The sequence below is a fragment of the Oryzias latipes genome, chromosome 4 (genome assembly GCF_053564925.1).
Source record: "Oryzias latipes strain Hd-rR chromosome 4, Olatipes_Hd-rR_3.1".
NCBI classification, from domain to species: domain Eukaryota; kingdom Metazoa; phylum Chordata; class Actinopteri; order Beloniformes; family Adrianichthyidae; genus Oryzias; species Oryzias latipes.
This window is the reverse complement of record NC_136240.1, coordinates 21,355,929-21,374,273: the sequence shown is the minus strand read 5'-3', so window position 1 is coordinate 21,374,273 and position 18,345 is coordinate 21,355,929. Positions and strand designations below refer to the sequence as shown.

General features: G+C 40.3%; 1 protein-coding gene and 2 long non-coding RNA genes across 7 annotated transcripts in view; 2 read left to right on the top strand and 1 right to left on the bottom strand.

The window, feature by feature from the left end:
• The window catches only part of LOC144991898 (uncharacterized), a 96,589-nt gene extending 82,107 nt beyond the window's left edge, over positions 1-14,482 (bottom strand). Inside the window, exon 1 of the long non-coding RNA XR_013655575.1 lies at positions 13,010-14,482. This is a non-coding gene — a long non-coding RNA (uncharacterized LOC144991898). The remainder of the gene's footprint in view (positions 1-13,009) is intronic.
• Positions 1-18,345, top strand: part of LOC101162358 (uncharacterized) — a 176,778-nt gene that overhangs the window by 121,736 nt on the left and 36,697 nt on the right. For 4 of the 5 annotated variants that reach the window (XR_013655569.1, XR_013655570.1, XR_013655571.1 and 1 more), the window contains one exon: positions 11,871-12,160. This is a non-coding gene — a long non-coding RNA (uncharacterized LOC101162358). Of the gene's footprint in view, positions 1-257; positions 318-11,870; positions 12,161-18,345 lie in introns of all 5 variants that reach the window. The other variant, XR_013655572.1, reaches the window with a different exon arrangement.
• sox2 (SRY-box transcription factor 2) lies at positions 15,578-16,546 on the top strand. Its single transcript, NM_001278881.1, has one exon. It carries the CDS (start codon positions 15,578-15,580, stop codon positions 16,544-16,546), a length of 969 nt encoding a protein of 322 aa, NP_001265810.1.

Genomic DNA, 18,345 nt, shown 5'->3' with positions numbered 1-18,345 from the left:
GGGACTGTCCTGGTATGTAATCCATGTGGAGCCATTTCCGTGCACACTGTCCAAGTCCATTACAGAGGTTTGACTCTGCCACACTCATCCACAAACCTGGATAGACATCACACGTGTCCTCTTTCTCTCTCCTCTAATCAGATATCAAACTCATTCACTTTGTCAGAAGACATGCCAGCATACTCTGTGTGGATCGCTGCAATCCGTGTGTGTTTCTGCCAAAGCTTAAATCTTCCTGCTTTTCCTGTTTGTCCCAGTTCACCTACCCCAATGGCCATGGTTTACAACCCCCCCCCCCCCCCGACATTCAAAATCTGGTGAGCATGAAAGTGTACCTATTGCTTTTGTTTGTGGCTTCTTTAACATTTCAAAATTTTATGTGTTTTAGGAATGATTTTAGAAACATGTCTGTGAGATTAAGGTATTTTATTGCATTAAAAAGACTGGGCAGTAATTAAGGATGTTTAGATGTCTTAGAGAAATTATTAACATAGTATTTTTAAAACAGTGCTAAATATAACAATAAACTGTTTACTCAGCTGATGTTACAACAACGCTTATCATATTTATACATTTTATAATAAATTGAAAGAGAGGTGTTAAGTCTTCATTGGTCCATACCAATTCTAGTCCATAAATCATGTTTTTTGTGTTTTTATCATGTTCTTGTGGCCTTTTTCTGATGTTGGAGGACATACAGTGGTATGAGAAAGTTCTTCAGAGAAGATGCAAAGAGGAGAAAAACTTGCTCTTGGCCACTTTAAATACCTCTTCTCATGATTGGCTTCACATGTGTATGTAGGTCAAGGGTCAATGAGCTTATAAAACAAATTTTGTGTTCCAATAATTATTGCTAAAGGTAGTCAACTCATTAAAACAACAGGGGTGCCCAAATTTAAGCACCTGCCTATTTTTGTTTAAGTAATTATTGCACAGTTTCTTTAAATCCAATAAACTTCATTTCTTCTCAAATATTACTGTGTTCATCTGCTATATGATATATTTAACTGACATTGATGATCTGAACAACCAATGATTTATGAAGAAAAATCTTGAAAATTATCAGGGTTGCCCAAACTTTCTCATGCCACTGTAAATTAAGAAAATTCAGCTTAAAATTCCATTTATGAGTATTTCTTTTTTTTAAATTGGTGTGAATCAGGAGCAGACAAAAGATGCTGTTTAAAAAATTCTCATGTCACTCCGGAATAAAGGTTGCAGGAACCTAAAAAACAAAGTAAAAAAGAAAAAAACTCAAGTTCCGGAGTCTGAGTCGCAATTTTGGGGGGAATCCGCCAAGCTCATTCAGAGTACAATCAATTAGAGATTTTTTACACCGATTTTTACCTGCAGGAAGCCAGCATCTGAATGACCGTGTTTTCAGCAGTACAGTGATCCCTTGCTATAACGCGGTTTGCCGGTTACCTGTGCGTCAATAACGTTGCAGTTTAATATGTGCACGTACGTAAATCAGCTTGCCAAATTTTCATTACTACGTGCAAATTCTCTTGATGGTGGCATGTCGGTGTATAAGGATCTTTTTGCAAAGCAGAAAAAAGAGCGACAACAACTGCCGATCACTATGCTCTTCTCCCGAACAAACACAGCTGCACCGCGGGCTTCAAAAGAAGAAAACACTGCAGAGCGGAGTCAGGATGCAGCGGCTCAGTCTGTAAAGCAGTGACATACACCTGAGTCACTATTTGTCCCACTGTACTTTGTATTTTTTTCATAATCATTTTAAATTTTCTCCCGTTTAATCCAATACTCGGGTCGCGGTGGGCGGGGCTAATGTCCGCGATTTGAAGCCTTCTGTTCACATACATTAAAAATATTATTTGACAGTACAGTACAGAGTTATTTGTTGAAAAAAAGGTTTCTAAAGTACTTTTATTTGTGAAACAAATGCTTGAGCCTGTAAATTGGTGTGTTCTTTCTTTTCAATGTATAATAGAGTATTTAATTGTATAATAATAGTTTAAAAAAATAGATGTTTCTACTTCACGGATTTTGCCTATCACGGGGTCTTTTTGGAACGTAACCCCCGCGAAAAACAAGGGTTTACTGTACTGCAATGTCACTATAACCCAGTTTGATGACCAGCATTTGTCAAAGAAAAGAAAATGATGCAAACAAGAAAAATATAAAAAATTTGGGAAGAAAACAATCAGATTCTCCTTCATGTTTGTTTTGGACGGCGCTTCTTCTTCTGCGCTGCTGTCATTAGCAAATACTGATACACTTACCTACAGTGCCTACCAGTGGTTGTTAGCGCGAAACAGCTGTTAGACGGCAAACGATTGTTAGTGGGAGAAAAAAATGAATGAATGAGCATATTTATTTAAAAAAAAACACACATAAGTCACCCCTGAGTGTAAGTCAAACCACCTGGCCATACTGTGTAAGAAACTGCGACTTGCTCCATGAAATATGGGATTTGTGATGTAGAAAATACGCTGGGCAGGTCACAAGATCCCTGCACCGAGCCCTTTTCAGCAATAGGGAGGGGAAGAGGAGGCGGGGTTACTCCATCCCAATGATCCTACCATTAACTACAGGCGAAATTCTGATTAACTTCTGCCACTAAAAATGGCATAATCGTAATTAAAAGATCACTTGAAACCTCTTTACAATAGATCAAAAGATGATTGGAGTGAGACTTGCTTGGGGAAGAATACTTAGAAGACTACGTAACTGATTTAAATGAGAAGTTTAATTGTTGTATTTTGTTTAACATTAAAGTCATCCTTTAGCACACTTCAGATCAGCACTGAATATTGAGTGTAACAAGGTGATATTTAAGTGTGGAAAGATTTTTAAATATGTTGCATCAGTTAGTCTCTCAAACATATGGGTAAACAAATGTGTGTGTGTGTGCAGGCATGTGTGTAGGTATCATCTCGGCTCAGTAACAGCTAGCTAAAGGCTAAATGACTCTCCACACTTCATTAATGGCGACGAGGTGAGCTGCTCATCTCTTTATTGTTAGCTAGCTCTAAGCTGCAATAATCCCAAACAAAGGGCCAGGGCCTCGCAGCAGCCGGCGTGGATTAGACCGCTTTCTAGAAACAGACGAGAGCGATTCATTCTCATTCAAATTGGCCCATAAACAAAACCAGTGGTGGCTTTGAGAGGAGAGGAGAGAAGTCAGTGTATGATGGAGTGACTGTGAAACATCCTATATGTGTACATATGTAATATAGTTATTTACGTCTTTGTTCATTAGTCCAACTTTTGAGATCCATGTTTAAAACTTCTCAAAAAAAACAGTAGACAAAGCGATTTAGTTCCTTGTACTGAATCAGTTAATTATATACTCCACCAATATTTTTTTTTTGGGGGGGGACTCATTGTGCTCAAAAATCATCTTGATTTTGAACAACTGAGTTCTTCAGGCTTAAAGTGTTACTTAAAAAGTGTTATAAAGTGTTACTTAAAAATAGTTTAAGTAACATAATCTACTATAAATGTTCTGTTTTCCAACAACAGCCTCATGTTTCATCAGAAGATTACCAAAGCTTGGTATCAAAGACATGGTATGGGTGTTGGACTGGCCTGCAAACAGTCAAGAGACAAGCTGTGTTGGAGAGTTGTGTTTGGGTTTGTTGTAAAGATTAGAAACTACAAACTGAAAAGTTTCTTGCTATGTTTGCAATGTCTCAAAATCTTTTAAGTCCTCAAAGTGTTTTGAGAAAGAATGGTAAAATTATAAAGTAACAGAAGTTGTATTATCCAAACATTTTTAGGTATGTGTAGAGCTGCATGTCTGAAATGCAAAAACGATTTTTGGCCCATTAAATTGGGCCTAGGAGACAAAGCCAGACATATCTCCTGTCTAAATCTTTACAACAAAAGTCAAAAGTAAGAATGACAGAATTTTCTTTTTCTTTTTTACTTTTACTGATTGAGTTTTGGGCACATGAGAGACAGTTTACATGAAGATTTTAAAAGTAGAGAAGTAAAGAAAAGTTTCTGAAATATTGAACATACAAGGTCAATTATAGACCTACTGCAGTGAAAATTATATTTTTGGTGTTTTTAACACGTTCTTGTGGTATTTTCCTTATGGAGGACAGATATAGAGAAAATTAATCTTACAATTATATTTCTAAGCATTTCTTTATTAAAATCTTTGTGAATCAGAAGAAGACAAAAAAAGAAAAGCGTTTGGAAAAAGCTTGTAGGAGTGACATAGGTGCTACCACCAGTGTGCCACCAATGCATTCACTTGCAGACAAATAGATCCATGAACGTCTTCATTTTCCTCATCCGAACTGGCATCTGGCTCAAAACCTTACGGCTCGATAGCTCAAATATTGCTCACCATTTTTGTTGCACCGATAACTGTAGATTTGGGGTGTGAGGGGCTGTTAGCTAACGGAAGAGTGTAAACAGATAGATAAGAGGACATGGAGGCAGGCTTACTCTGTGCCAACAGTCCCACCTGCAACTCTGATGAACTCCTGCCGCTCTGCAGAAACTATGTCCTAGAAAACAACACAGCTTATTTAATGTTGCCTAAAAACACCATAGTCATATTTATAAGACCCCTGGGATTGCATTTACAATAAATCAAAAGATGACTGGAGTGGTACTTACTTATTTACATTTTAAAATGATATATGATCTATAAATGTTTTACAAAAAACATAAAAAATATTTAGACATGTCAGAAACGTAGGCAACGTCCAGCTTCACACGCAGACACATACTGATGTTTTTCTTGTGGTGAAAGTTCTCTCTACCCTGCTGCCATGACCCTTAGCTATCAACGCTGACCACCTAACTGGGTTGTAACCCTCAAAAGTGTGTGAATCTTTTGCTTTATAGTCCCGTTTCTGCAAAGGGTCGTCATAATGGCTCTTTGAGAGGTGGTGGCCCCACAAGGAGATAAAAACGAGAGTTGGAACACACACACACAAAGGTAGTACAGCAATTCACTGATGAACATTGGTTTCATTTTAATTCATTTGTATCACCTAGTTCAGCCTCAACCTTAAGTCCTTCTTTCTCCATAAACCTAGTCCCTATAATTCATTATCATCAGGACTATTGTTTAGTCCTCCAAATTAAATATGCGTCTCAAGAGAGTCAATAAATATAATAAAATAACATCATAAAAGTCCACTCATATTTACAAAATGGATATCTTGGTAATTTTTTATCTAAAAGGTCTTGCTAGATGATCCTCAGAAAAGCTGTGTTTGTTAATTTATGTATTTCTTTCTTAGTTGTAGACTGTGTTTAGAAGCGTCATGCATGTATAGTTAATTCTGGCTCACTTATAGCCCTTTTTTCATAATCATAAAACTTTCTTTAATCAAAAATATTCCAGGTGAGCTATATAGCTTCATTCCTGTGTGTACAATCATCAGGTAATGCCACACAGAAAAGATCTTGCACCGTGATGCCAATACTTAATCATAGCAGTTGAATGTCAGTTGCACATTCCACTCCAGCTCCTCAATCTCCTCAGTCGGTCGAAATACTGAGCTCTCTTTCCAAACAAGCACCTTTTGGAAGGGCACTGCACTAGAGCTGACAGATTTACAAGATACTTTGAAAATACACAATCAATGTTTTCGTGGTGTCTGAGTAAAACATGGATAGAGGGAAAAGCTAAGAGCAAATTTTCTGTATGTAAATCATTGATCCATCAACAAGAAAACAGAAGATTGGGATTTGTTTCTCCTGTTGCATAGTGTGATAAAGGTGCAGAGATTTTTTTTTTTTTATCTAAAAGTGTTAGACCTTAAAAAACATTATTGTTGAAAAAGGTTGCAGTGATGACACTTCAATCTGATTGCCCTTGTGTTAGTATTTCCTGAGTTGATAAGTGACTTTGTGTTCTTTTGGGTTTTCCTTTCACTTGATAGAAGGCTGCAAACCAGATTCAAATTAGTTTTTGTCCCATTTCACTCCAGCTCCTGCATCAGACTCTATACCACATAGAACTGTCACTCAAATGATGAGTTATCCTGGAGCCACTCTGCTAAACTGACTATCAGTAATAACATAAATAATCTCAGTTCAAATTTTAATTTTAAAGTTAGTAATAATCAGTGAATATTACGTTTATATGTGTTTTTAATGCTCAAAGCAACAGTCTGTTTTTTTTCTTCTGATGATTATCCAATTACCGAGCCTTATTCTACATGGGTTTGATCATTATTAGCTGTCCATCAAGTGCACTGGAAAAATCCTTTATTGAAGCTTTGATTTGGATCTAAATGAAGTGAAATGTCTGGTTAAAATGATCAGTTTTGACATTACATTTTTGATTGAAGGCTGTAATTTTCTGGTTTATCAGAAGCCTCAAATAACTTAAAGAAGTGGCTTTAAATTAAACAATATGAGTTAGAATTCAAGTCTTTTACTCATTAACACTGTCAAAAACCCCTAATTCTACCAAATTTTAATCTCCAGCAAGATACTAAAACCCTGATGTGATGATTGCAGTCTTTTCAGCACTAAGTGTCATGTGACTTTCATCTTAAATCTAACCCTTCGCTCAAAAAAATCTGGACGTCTGGTTCTTCACAAAATGACATTTAGCATAATCTGTGTTTAGCATGTTATGATATCTCTCTCTGTAGAAAATCCTATTACCTTAGAGTGGTGTTTGTTTTCACAAAGGATTTTTACCAGGTTAAAAAAAACCTGTGCTCAGCTGTAAGGCATAGCCTCCAAATCTCAATCAGTAGAGCTAGTTCAGTAACCATTATAAAAAAACTCACAGCTGCCATTATCTGATTAAGATTGTGAAAGCCTGATCTCAAAGAAAAATAATCTCAAATTATTACTAGAAAATATTTGATCTCTATTGTCACAGAATCAAAGCACAGCATCGCTAAATTGGGATTTAGCTAAGCGTGGCTATTTAGTCTCTTGCATGTTTTTTTGCCACTGGAAGATTTGGTACAAGACTGATAGAATGCGGAATGTTGAGCTCCACAAGGGAAAAATCAATGGAATTTGTTGATAGGTAACAAAAACTGTAACTTAAAAAAATAAACCAAACAGTTTATATTTCTCCAAACATAATGAATATTTACCCAAATATGGGAAATTTGACAGTTGGGGAAAATTCTACATTCCCCAATTGGTCAAAGCATGAGCATTAGAATCAGATGGACAGAGATCATTGAAATTGGTGGGTTTCAATAAAAAAAATGCATTGAGAGGGATGGGGTTAAATAAGTGTTGGGGCTTTGATTTTTTTTTTTTTACTCCTAATGTAGATAAGATTCAAGAGAAACTGACCACCTTCATCTGTTTTAAGCCCCCAAAATAGGTTGTCCAGCAGTTACTCATTCATTGTCTTTTATTGGGGTAACTTGAAGCCTGTTTTTGATGGTTTGTATGACCTTTGTCACACATTTGTCACAAAACCACTGGCTTTTATCAAAACTGCCAAATCAGGAATGACTCATTGTAGTAGCTGGAACACGGACCATTAGGGTGCTGAAGAGTTGATTATTTGATGCTCACCTATCAATCAAGAGATCATGCTCGTCAGAGAATTTTTTTTTTTCAGGCCTAGACGTTTTCATAAACACATAACAGAGAGAATTGTTTCTTCATTGTTCTTTTATATAAAATGCATTGTAAACCTAGTAATGAGCATCAGATAACACCGAGGACAAAAGTGTCACCCATGACTCTCTGATGTTGGTGAAGGTTCTCATTTATCCAGGTGACACTGTCTTGGGGTTGAGTCATGAGTCTCCTTGAGTTTCCTAAAAGTTTGATTATCTGATGTGTTCTCATGTCTGCGTTTGGCTCTGACCAAATGTGGGTGCTTGTCTCTCGGAGATGGGATTACATCAGAACTGGAGCTGTCCAAATTTCAAGGACACTTCAAATGGAGCCAACAAGCGTGCACTGCGTATGGATGTTCTCCACTGTTGCTTTATGTTTAGCCCCTTGGTTTTCTTTCATGTATTGGAGGGAAAAATTCATCAAAGTATGACGTCAGATTCATTTACTGGCACAACTTTTAAGATCTGCCTTAAAAGTGAAAATACTTGAAAATGCCACCAGTAAAAGTCATGGGATTTTTATTGTTATTCCTTAACAAAGAATGTGTGCAAAAATGCACTTTAGAGTCGTTTGATTAATAATGTTATTAGGGAACTTTATCAGTGAACCCAGGCAATGGACTTAAAAAAGGGGGCAACCACTGGAAACTTTCTGTGCTGCTCTGTTAAACTGTTAGCAGAGATTTCTAAATTAATGAGATCCAGTGCAGCGTGTTGTTCAGCAAATACCTGACAGCTGTATGCTTGCACTTCCTTCTCTCCTGGGAACAAAAGGTGCTGGACTGACCAGAGCATTAAAGCTCTGTAGGTGGTCAGCACTTTGGTATCTTCAAAGCCTTAATCCTCAACTTTCCAGCTTCTGTCCTGCACTTCTCAAATTTCTCCCATGCTCACATTGAAGAAGATAAATTTGAAAATGATGTCTACATATGTTAAATTATGTTCAGAGTTGCATTTTGAAGTCTGAACAGTTGTCTGTCCACATCCAAAGCTGAACGCAGCATCAAAGCTGTGCATTGGATGGTCACAGGCTGGTTTTTGGGCTGAATCTTCAATAGTGGAACCTTCAATTTGACACCCTGTGATCACATATGTAGAGCTGAGCTGATGTCAGGCTACAGAAAGACTGCACAAGAGGAAATACATTACCAAGTTCAGCCGACCAGGTTTTTTTTTTTTTTTACTTTTACATAAAGAACTTTTTTTCTGTTTCAAAGTTTTGCAACATCAGAGCATTTCTGTGATCGTCTGTTTTTAAAGATCACTTATTGTGTTTGATTTTTTTATTGTGTACATTTTTTCATGTTTAACTGAAATCACACCAGGCTCTCGACTTTGATTCAGTAAACTTAACAACTGATGAAGGATTACAGTAGACAGATGGAAGTGCATAAACTGATCAATACCTGATCTGCTTTCATTTTAATCTTTGACACATCCGTGACTCCTTCTTCATATGTCCACAAAGAAAACCATTTCATGAATTTCTTTTATGATTTAATTCAAGGTGAAATCATGAATACGTCCAGATTCTATTTTCAGAGAGCCACCTGGAGTTTGTTGCTTTGCACAAAGAGCTGTTGGCACATCAAGTTTGCAGTTTTCAGATGGTAAAGTTTGAATCAGGATAGATGGATGAGAGGAAGGAAAGATGGCTTGAAAAGCAGACTTGAGTTAGCACCATTGGACATATTAAATGTTGAGAACCTTCCCTGAAAAGAGCTCTTCCACAGTGCAGCTATCTCTGCTCAAGGACGAGTATTTCAGTGCTAATGAATGTGTGTGCGGTAAAGTTTGTGCGTCTGCCATGATTGACAGTTGGCTGGCTGCATCTCCTTCAACCAGGGCCTCCCTTTTCAATGGATACTGTGTCAACGTGTCTGCATCTAACACACACACGCCCTCACACACAAGCAACGCAGTCGCACAAAGGGAGAAAAAGCTCGCTGCGGTTCTCCCATCAGGCCGAGCTGCAGGAAACACAAAAAACAGAAGCTGCAAATGTGCCCGCTCTCATGCATATGGAAATGTTAGCGTGTATGTGTAATGTGATTTGTGTGAGCGTCTCTGAGAGCACAAATGTGTGAGTGGACATTTGTTGTGCGCATATGTGTCAACAGGCAGCCTCTGTGTGAAGCACATTAGCATGCAGTGATGATGCCGGCCTTTTCTAAATGTTCTCGTGGTGCCAGCGGACCTTCTCTCCCTCCCTCTTTGCTTTTTCAAACATGCTATCACATTCGCCGGCCTTTGCGGATGGGTTTATAATTAAAAGTGCTCCAGCTGTCTAATAGGAGCGGCATAGCTGTGATTTAGACTGTGTGGCACAGATTGATCAGATAAAGTCAAAGAGTAGCATTTCGTTATTGCCGAGCCTATTCACACTCAAAGTGCTGATCTTCTCTCTGCCTGTCTGTCTGCCTGCCTGCCTGTCTGTCCCTCCTCTTCAAATCTTCCCCTGCTGCTTTTCTTCCCACAGTTTTACTCAAACAGTCTGTTCACCTGTTAACTTCTCCATATGCTTTAGTTTAGATTAATCCCCTCACACTGTCTCCTGTTTGAATGCCTGCATGTGGGACATCTGTGATCTTCGGTTTTGCTGACTTGAAAAGTGGCGTTCTAGAAATGTTAAGCGTCTCACTTACTGTGTGCATCAGTACATGGCTTTTATTTTGAAAGCTAAATAAGTTGTTTCTTCCACATTTGACCCAATGCCATAAAAAAGAGCAATAAATGATGTGTATTGTTTCTGTTCTAAAATGTTTTAAACTTTATACTTCTTAAGTGTCACATTTTTAAAGAGTTTTATAAAAAGCATCAGACAAAATGGACGACTGTGCCTTTTTGAAATGTTTACACCTCCTGCACTCATTTTCATTTAAGAAACAAGATGAAGCCCACTGTATCTGCCACTTGTTTGTGTTTTGATTGTTTTTCTAAAGTTAAGGAGGATGAAACTCCTCTGGAGTCGCTCTGTGTTACAGAATTTAGAACTGGCTTCTGTGCTCTCCTCTCCTCACTTTCCAATGATCCATTATTCCTGCCTTCATCCGGCTTGCTCTGTCCTCTCTTCTTCTCTCTATTCATCTCTTTTCTCAGCTCTCCTCATCCCTTCATCTCACACGCCTTTCTTCTCCCGCTGCCCTCCACCCTCAATCCCTGTGATGGACAGGGTGTCCTCACCTTGTAACGATCAGTGGCATCCAATATGTTTGCTTTGGGATCATCCCCTGTGTGTCCATTGTGCGTCTGTTAAATGCTTTATTGATTAGCCCTAAGTTAATTACGAATTACATCAACTGCCGACCGACTGAGGTGGCCCCCTGACAACTCTAGAGTCCATCCTGGAGGGGGTGATACATGTTGACTGCACACACACATACATACAGCTGCAGGCGTGCAACTCAACCTTAGCAGGTTGCATTAGTCACCCTCATTCCCTCCTATTAACACCCCTGCATTTATGACATTTCACAGTGCCTTATCAGCGTTTTAAGGGCATGCAATATATATTCTGAGCAATTGTAGTTAGAAGGGTAGAATTAGAAACACGGGCTGTCTGCAGGAGTCTCTGCATATATGCACTCCCTAGAAGGTTTCATTCTGTGGAGCACAACTTGACACACCCAATGCAGAATTATGAGATGTGCTAAATCTACCCCAGACCTCTGGAGACTAATGTATTCTGGATTTAAGCTCTATTGTGAAATCCATAACATGCCTGCACCTGACCTGCCCTCCTGAAACAACCACCAGGACTGACTGCTGGCAAAGTTAACTAATAATAATAATAACAATATTAATAATAATAATAATATCAAAAGTTGTTACCATTGGCTGACACATTTTTTTTACTTTTTTTTTCTTTTCATCCCGTGTCGGTTTCTCTTTGACATTGCCGTGTACTTTGTAAAAGAAAAAAGAGCGAAAAAAAAATCTTTATCAAATCCCCATTCTGAGGCTTTCAATAAGGCAGGCCATTACCTCACTGGCGCTTTTGTTCGGCCTATACAAGAGAGAACAAAATGGTTATTCAGGAGGACGCTTTAGATTTTTATTGTGGGCTCGCTATTCACAAAGAGCACCGTTATTGTATTAAAAAGAACCATCTGTGACAGAAACAATGGCTTCAAATTATCTGTGAATACCCAGTGAACAAAATATAAAGCTTTTTTCCTGCTCATTATGTGGGCTAAGCTAGGGGGTGGAAGATAGGAGAGGCACAGACTTTGCTATAACTGACTTTTGTTGTTCTTGCTTGCATTCTTCTTTTTAAATCGGCCCCCTTTTCACATTGTGTGTCGCCATAAACGGCTTTTCTTGTTGCAGGGCGAGCGGAGAGAAGACAGCGGAGCTGCAGACAGGGAGCGGGGCTGCATGCGCGGCGCTGCGCGGCCCAACCAGAGGCACGGCGGTCGGCTGGAATGCGCGCGGACTACCGGGTTATGGAGCGCAGCTGTGCGGGGATGGGAGCCGGGGGCGCTGCCCCCCAACTGACCGACAACTGCCTGTTCGGATGAAGCGAAAGTCGGATATGGAGGAGCTGGGACGCGCGTAATGTCATCCTGTTTAGAATTTCTGCCGAGGAATAGGAGAAGAGGACAACACCCAAACTGGCAGTAAGTTGGAGTGCGGTGGAGAGGAGAAGCCCTGCGTGTGTCGGTGTGTGCGTGCGTGAGTCAGTGTGTGTTGGGTTTGGTGTGTGCGTAAAACGCGTAGTGTTGTGGAATGACACCGTATGGCATCTGGAACTTGACTGTCGGAGGTGTCGGCCGGTTTTCTTCCAGTAAACGATGTTCAACGTTTATTCATTTTTATTTAGTTATTTATTTTTTTCCAATTCAACGTCTTCTTTATTCCTCTTTTAGTTTTCAATTCAATCAATCTGAGCCTGAAAAAACAGTTCACATTAGTACATTTAAGAGCCGCTATTATTGGCCAATTTAATTAATTGAATGTCATCATAAATTTATGTTTAAACAGTTTTCTCGCTTTATGGGCTATTTTCTCCATCATAATTCTGCACTGGAAAAATCCATTATGGCCTTCTGTGATTAACGTCATCTCGTTAATTTAACAATGCTGTTAAACGCGCATGCCTAATTAAGAAAAAAACACATTTGGAATTCATTTTAGTTGACCTTTTTCTGCTTGGACCTATATTTCTAAAGTCTTAAAAAAGAAAAAAAAATTCAATCAGAAATGTAGAATGTTTGTCGAATTCTTGTTAAGAGGAAAAACAGTTTAGTCGTCTATTTAGATAATTGGGTTAATTAAATGTCCTATTTTTTCCACCTTACTAATAAAATTGACTCAATTATGTTGAAGTATTTTCTGCGCTGCGTCTTTAGCCAGTGTTACGGCCCCTAGTGGATACAAATACGAGACTCTTTCTCGAAGTTACCCATTCGCGCGCGCCTTTCCGGTTTTCAAGTTTTGGATAATCTGTTTGCAGCGCGTGAACTTACCTCCAAACCCAGCAGCCAAGTCAAAATGGGATAGTTTTTAAATAAAATCAACTTGTATGTTTTATTTTATTTTTATCCTTGTATTATTAGCACAGTCGACCTACATTTATGCAACTACAAACCAGTATTTGGATTTCACAGCACGGCGCTCGTTGTGTTTTGCAGGATCCATCCCAACTTGGTGTAGTGGGGGGGTGGGGGGTTTACAAGTGGTCCGAGGGAGCCGCCCCACTAGTTTTTTCCTTTTTTTATGTCCCCCTCTCTCTTTTTTTTCCCCTCCAAACAACGGCTTTAATTCAGGGTGATTGTGGATGCAGGGCCATTCCCGGCTGGCTCGGGCATGCTTTCAGAGCGCTGCAGGGCCCCGCTGTTCCTTTATTATCATAAGCAGATTAGAGGTAGCGGGGAACACACTCAGATGCAGATAGTAGCCGAGCGGCCCATTTCAACCTTGCATTATAATGGACCGAGCTGCATGTGTCGCCTCTCGCAGCCTATTAAGCACAAGATGAATCTTATGTAAGGTTGCCGGGGCCCGCATAATGAGCGCGCGGGGGCTCCTCTCCTTCATTTAATATCGAATAACTAAAACAAAATAATAAGGGCTGATCTATTCGCTTTCAATTATGATTTAATCTAGAAAAGCTAAATTAAATTATTTCAGGTGTGCGGAGATACTTGATCTATTTTTAATTAGCCTTCTGGGATTGTCTGAAATGAAGATCATCACCAACGTCTGTGAACTTTGGCGGATTTTAAACGAGCCGGTGTCAGAAAATAGTTTAAGGCTGTATCTAAGTTGTGTATTAAAATGCACCTTTAAAACTCTATAATGTATTTGTTGCTGCTCTCCTTGAAAAAAGGCCTGAAAATGCGGTTGTTTGCTGTTCTCCTTCTGTCCACTAGGCGGCACTGGTGTCACGCAGCAGCACGCTTTGCGGCGTTTCTGGATGGAACTCTAAACAAGTGGCACAAACACTTTCAGCCTCATAAAACTTCACTTGTTTTCTGTCTGTTTGAGCCACGCGAGTATGTGGTTTGATTTCGCACTGCGTTTGATTCCAACTTCACCTCACAATAATCCCAGTCTGGCCGTTTCTTGATCCAGGACTAATTGAAGCGCAGGTGAAGGCCGCGTTTTGATTCCCACTAATTGGCTGACACACTTGTTGGAACTCCTATGAATGTGTAGATCTTTTGTGCGAACACACTTTCATCTTAAAATATTCCTCACCTTTCATTCGGTCCCTGTCTCGTGTCTCCGGTGCGCGTACCACGCCACAAAGACCCATGCGTAACTGCAGCGCTGGCACTGTGGAAGTGGAAGTGGAGTTGGGGTCTTTGTCCGGACAGATGTAGCGACAACATCCCAAACAAAACGCGCTTATTTGTGCTAAGATGAGGCCGTCTGCCTTCTGTGTGTGTTGGCATTCAACTTCACCTAAACAAAAGGACTGGGGGAAACATCTTGGATTACCTTTTCTCTTTTCAAGGCTAAAAAACGAGCCGTGGACACCCCCCCCCTCTCCACCTTCTTTTACGCACACATTCACCCCACAGCTCTGCTGTTCAGAGCTTTCAGTGAGTTAACTCACAAAGTTTCTTTGCGTGTTATGTTATTGGGCCATTAAGTAGGGTTGATTAAGTGGCTTTTTCATTTGGTCTGGATATGCCTCATATTTCATCTAAAAAACAATTTAGAATAAAAATAAATCTGTTCTTTTTTAAAAGAAATAGTGTCATGTTGCTTCAATATGTCTAATTTAATTTTAAAAACGTATTCAAAAAGTAGTCTTTTTTTTTTACTTGTACTTATTAACTTTTTACATTTTGAGCTTTTAAAAGTTACAAAAAAGTAATTTCTGATTTTGAAAATGCTGCATCTCTGCGTCGTATAAACTTCCACCTAAAAGGTGTAACGTATTCACAAAGCGCTATCAAACATAGAAATTCCCACAAGCAAGATGAAATAGTAAATATGTACTTAGTATTGTCTGATATGGGCAGCAGGAGCCGGAGTGTACGCCTGTGCCTCGCTGCGCTCCAGACTCCGCCCTTTTCCGACCACACGCTCTCCCATTGGCGCGCGGGGCTCGCTCTGATTGGTCAGGCCGAAGCCATTTATTCACTGACAGCCCCTTCACATGAATGGTTGTCTATTAACTTGTTCAAAAACTATCTGGAGTTGTCAAGGCTCAGGCGGACTGAGGCGAAAAAGTACAGTTTGTTGATGCTTTTTGCGAGCAGCCGCGGGAGAAGTTTTGTGGACACAACATTGCCGGGACGTGTTGGGAGAAGGCTCTCTGTCACACACACTCACACACACACGGTGTGACACGCTGAGTGGGAGTGAGAGGGGGAGAGTGTGCGGAGACGCGCGGCTTGATGCTCGTTGTTTTTGTCCAGAGAAAAGTTGCATAGAAAATCGGCAGGTAACTGAAAGCGCTCGTGCGCTCCTCTGTCTGCGCTCAGCTTCTGGAGAGAAGCTCCTTTTTTTTCTTTTTTCTTTTTTTTCTTGTCTTTTTTTTCTGCTCGGGAGCTCCCAGCGAAAAGTTAAAATTTTCCCTGATGTATAACATGATGGAGACTGAACTGAAGCCCCCTGCTCCCCAGACCAACACGGGGGGCACGGGGAACACAAACACGTCCGGCACCGGCACCAACCAGAAAAACAGCCCGGAGAGAGTCAAAAGACCCATGAACGCCTTCATGGTGTGGTCCCGAGGCCAGAGGAGGAAGATGGCGCAAGAAAACCCCAAAATGCACAACTCGGAGATAAGCAAGAGGCTGGGCGCAGAGTGGAAACTTCTGTCAGAGAGCGAGAAGAGACCTTTCATCGACGAGGCTAAGAGGCTGAGGGCCCTGCACATGAAGGAGCACCCGGATTACAAATACCGGCCCCGGCGGAAAACCAAGACCCTCATGAAGAAGGACAAATACACCTTACCGGGCGGGTTGCTGGCTCCTGGAGGAAACGGTATGGGGACCGGGGTCGGTGTCGGGGTAGGGGCCGGCCTGGGCGGTGGGGTTAACCAGCGGATGGACAGTTACGCGGCGCACATGAACGGCTGGACCAACGGGGGCTATGGCATGATGCAGGACCAGCTGAGCTACCAGCACGCAGGTCTGAACGCGCACAACCCGAGCCAGATGCAGCCCATGCACCGCTACGACATGAGCGCCCTGCAGTACAACTCCATGACCAGCTCCCAGAGCTACATGAACGGCTCCCCGACGTACTCCATGTCCTACTCCCAGCAAACCACGCCGGGTATGACCGCCCTGGGCTCCATGGGGCCCTCCTCGGTGGTGAAGTCCGAGTCCAGCAGCTCCAGCCCGCCCGTCGTCACCTCCTCGTCTCACCGGGCCGCCCCGGGCTGCCAAAGCGGTGATCTGAGGGACATGATCAGCATGTACCTGCCCGGGGCGGAGGTCAGCGAGCAGACTGCCCAGACCAGGCTACACATGTCCGGCCACTACCAGAGCACCGTGCCCGGGACGACGATCAACGGCACGCTGCCGTTAACACACATGTAAGGGACAGAGCGCAGGAGGGGGGCAAAAGCAGACTTTTATAAAAGCTACTGTGGACTACTTAATGTTGGACTATTTTTGTACAGAAAAAAAATGGGTGAGAAAAAGTTGTATAGAAATCTTCAAGAAAAAAAGGGACTTTTTTTTCTTTCCTTTTATCCTAAGGAAGCATAGAGGAACGGTAGATCCCCTCTTCACTGTTGGATGAAGTTTGGAAGACTAGAAAGTGGGAGTCGCAATCAAATGTTTTATTATTGCAATCACCTTTTGTACAGTATTTATCAAAGAAACATTACAATCAGATGAAATTGTTTGTTAATCTGCAAGAGGTTGCATTTTTATTTTCCTTTTTTAATTATTATATATATATATATATATAAAGCTGGTTCTGCAGAGAACATTAAAAGTGAAAAATAGCAGAACAAGAGTAATGGAAGTGATCAGTTATGCTTCCAATTAAAACATTGGAATAAAAAGGGACAAAAGATGCAGGTATTTTTTTTTTTCATTTAAGGTCTATATTACTAAACATTTTTTATTTCATTAAAAATGTAAGACACTTCTTTTTTTGTCATACAATATCAATTTTAGATTGTTAATTTATATTTCCGTCTCCCACTTTTCAGCTGTTAGCGGTATGACGCTTGTGCTCATTATTTTCTAATTGATTTGTAAAATTTCTGTATATTTACTGTGATATTTTAATTTGAAAATTTTCATTCCCGTAGTTGTATTTTGAAAACTTGTGGCCTGTACGCAGAAGCCAACCACTCCATGTATATATTACGAGAACTAATACCATCCTTATAACAGTTACAATTTCAGCTGAGTATATTTTTTTTCAATATGCAGTTTGAAATGAATAAATTTTGGAAATTTGGATACTTGAAATTGTATGAGTTTTGATTTGGTTTCTGTTATTCATATGTGTGCAGGGAGTCATCACATGTTTGTGTTGCCAGGTATTCACGTATGTTTTCCCCATTTTTACGCAGTCTGGCCTTTTTTTAATCATTATTTTATCATTTCATAGCATTAGTCTAAAGCCTAACTAACATTCAGAAACAACCACTGGTTACCTCATCCAGCGTGTGCGTCGTGGTTAACCACGTTTCTATTTTCCAGTGCCTGCGGATGGCCCCGTGGTGCCAAACTTTGTTGCCAGTTTCCTAAAAAGTGGGGAAGATTTTTCCAACAAAATATCCAACAGCAGGTATAGCCTGTCTCCTCTTTTATTAAATAATGTGCAGGAACCTTTATTGCAATTTTTAATATACATCTTCAAAACAATGCATATTCCTCGTGATTTTTCTTATTTCCAAGGTTTTAATATACCAGAAGACACACGTTTTGAACAACTTTTCTTTTAATTGCTTCTTTTTTCTTTTCGTCTTGCTGCTATTTTAACCCAAAGAAGGCCAAATATAAAGTGAGCTCTATAGATATTGAAAGCATAGATATTCATCTGCGGTGTGAGCTCCACACATAATAAATGCAGTGTTTGATCACACTGTTTTACGCGTTAACCCCGCTCCTCCAGGTTCAAGCTTTCTTTTTTTTTTATGGTGACTTTCGCTTCGCCTCCCCTCTGCCTTTAATAAAATCCCCAAACCGGTACTAAGGGAAGAAAAAAATCATTTCTCATGCATCTTTCTGCCAAGCAGGCTGGTTTCCCCCTCTCATAATGATAATCCTCATGATGAGCTAACAGCTCGCCCTGAATTTAACTAACGGTTTGAAATCTGGGGGGAGTGTGTCTGACCGTGTGTGTGCGCGCAGACAGCTCGATTTGGACCGTTGGG

Bases quoted from the DNA above. Each gene is read 5' to 3' on its own strand.
- sox2 (NM_001278881.1), top strand. From the start codon at position 15,578: ATGTATAACATGATGGAGACTGAACTGAAGCCCCCTGCTCCCCAGACC.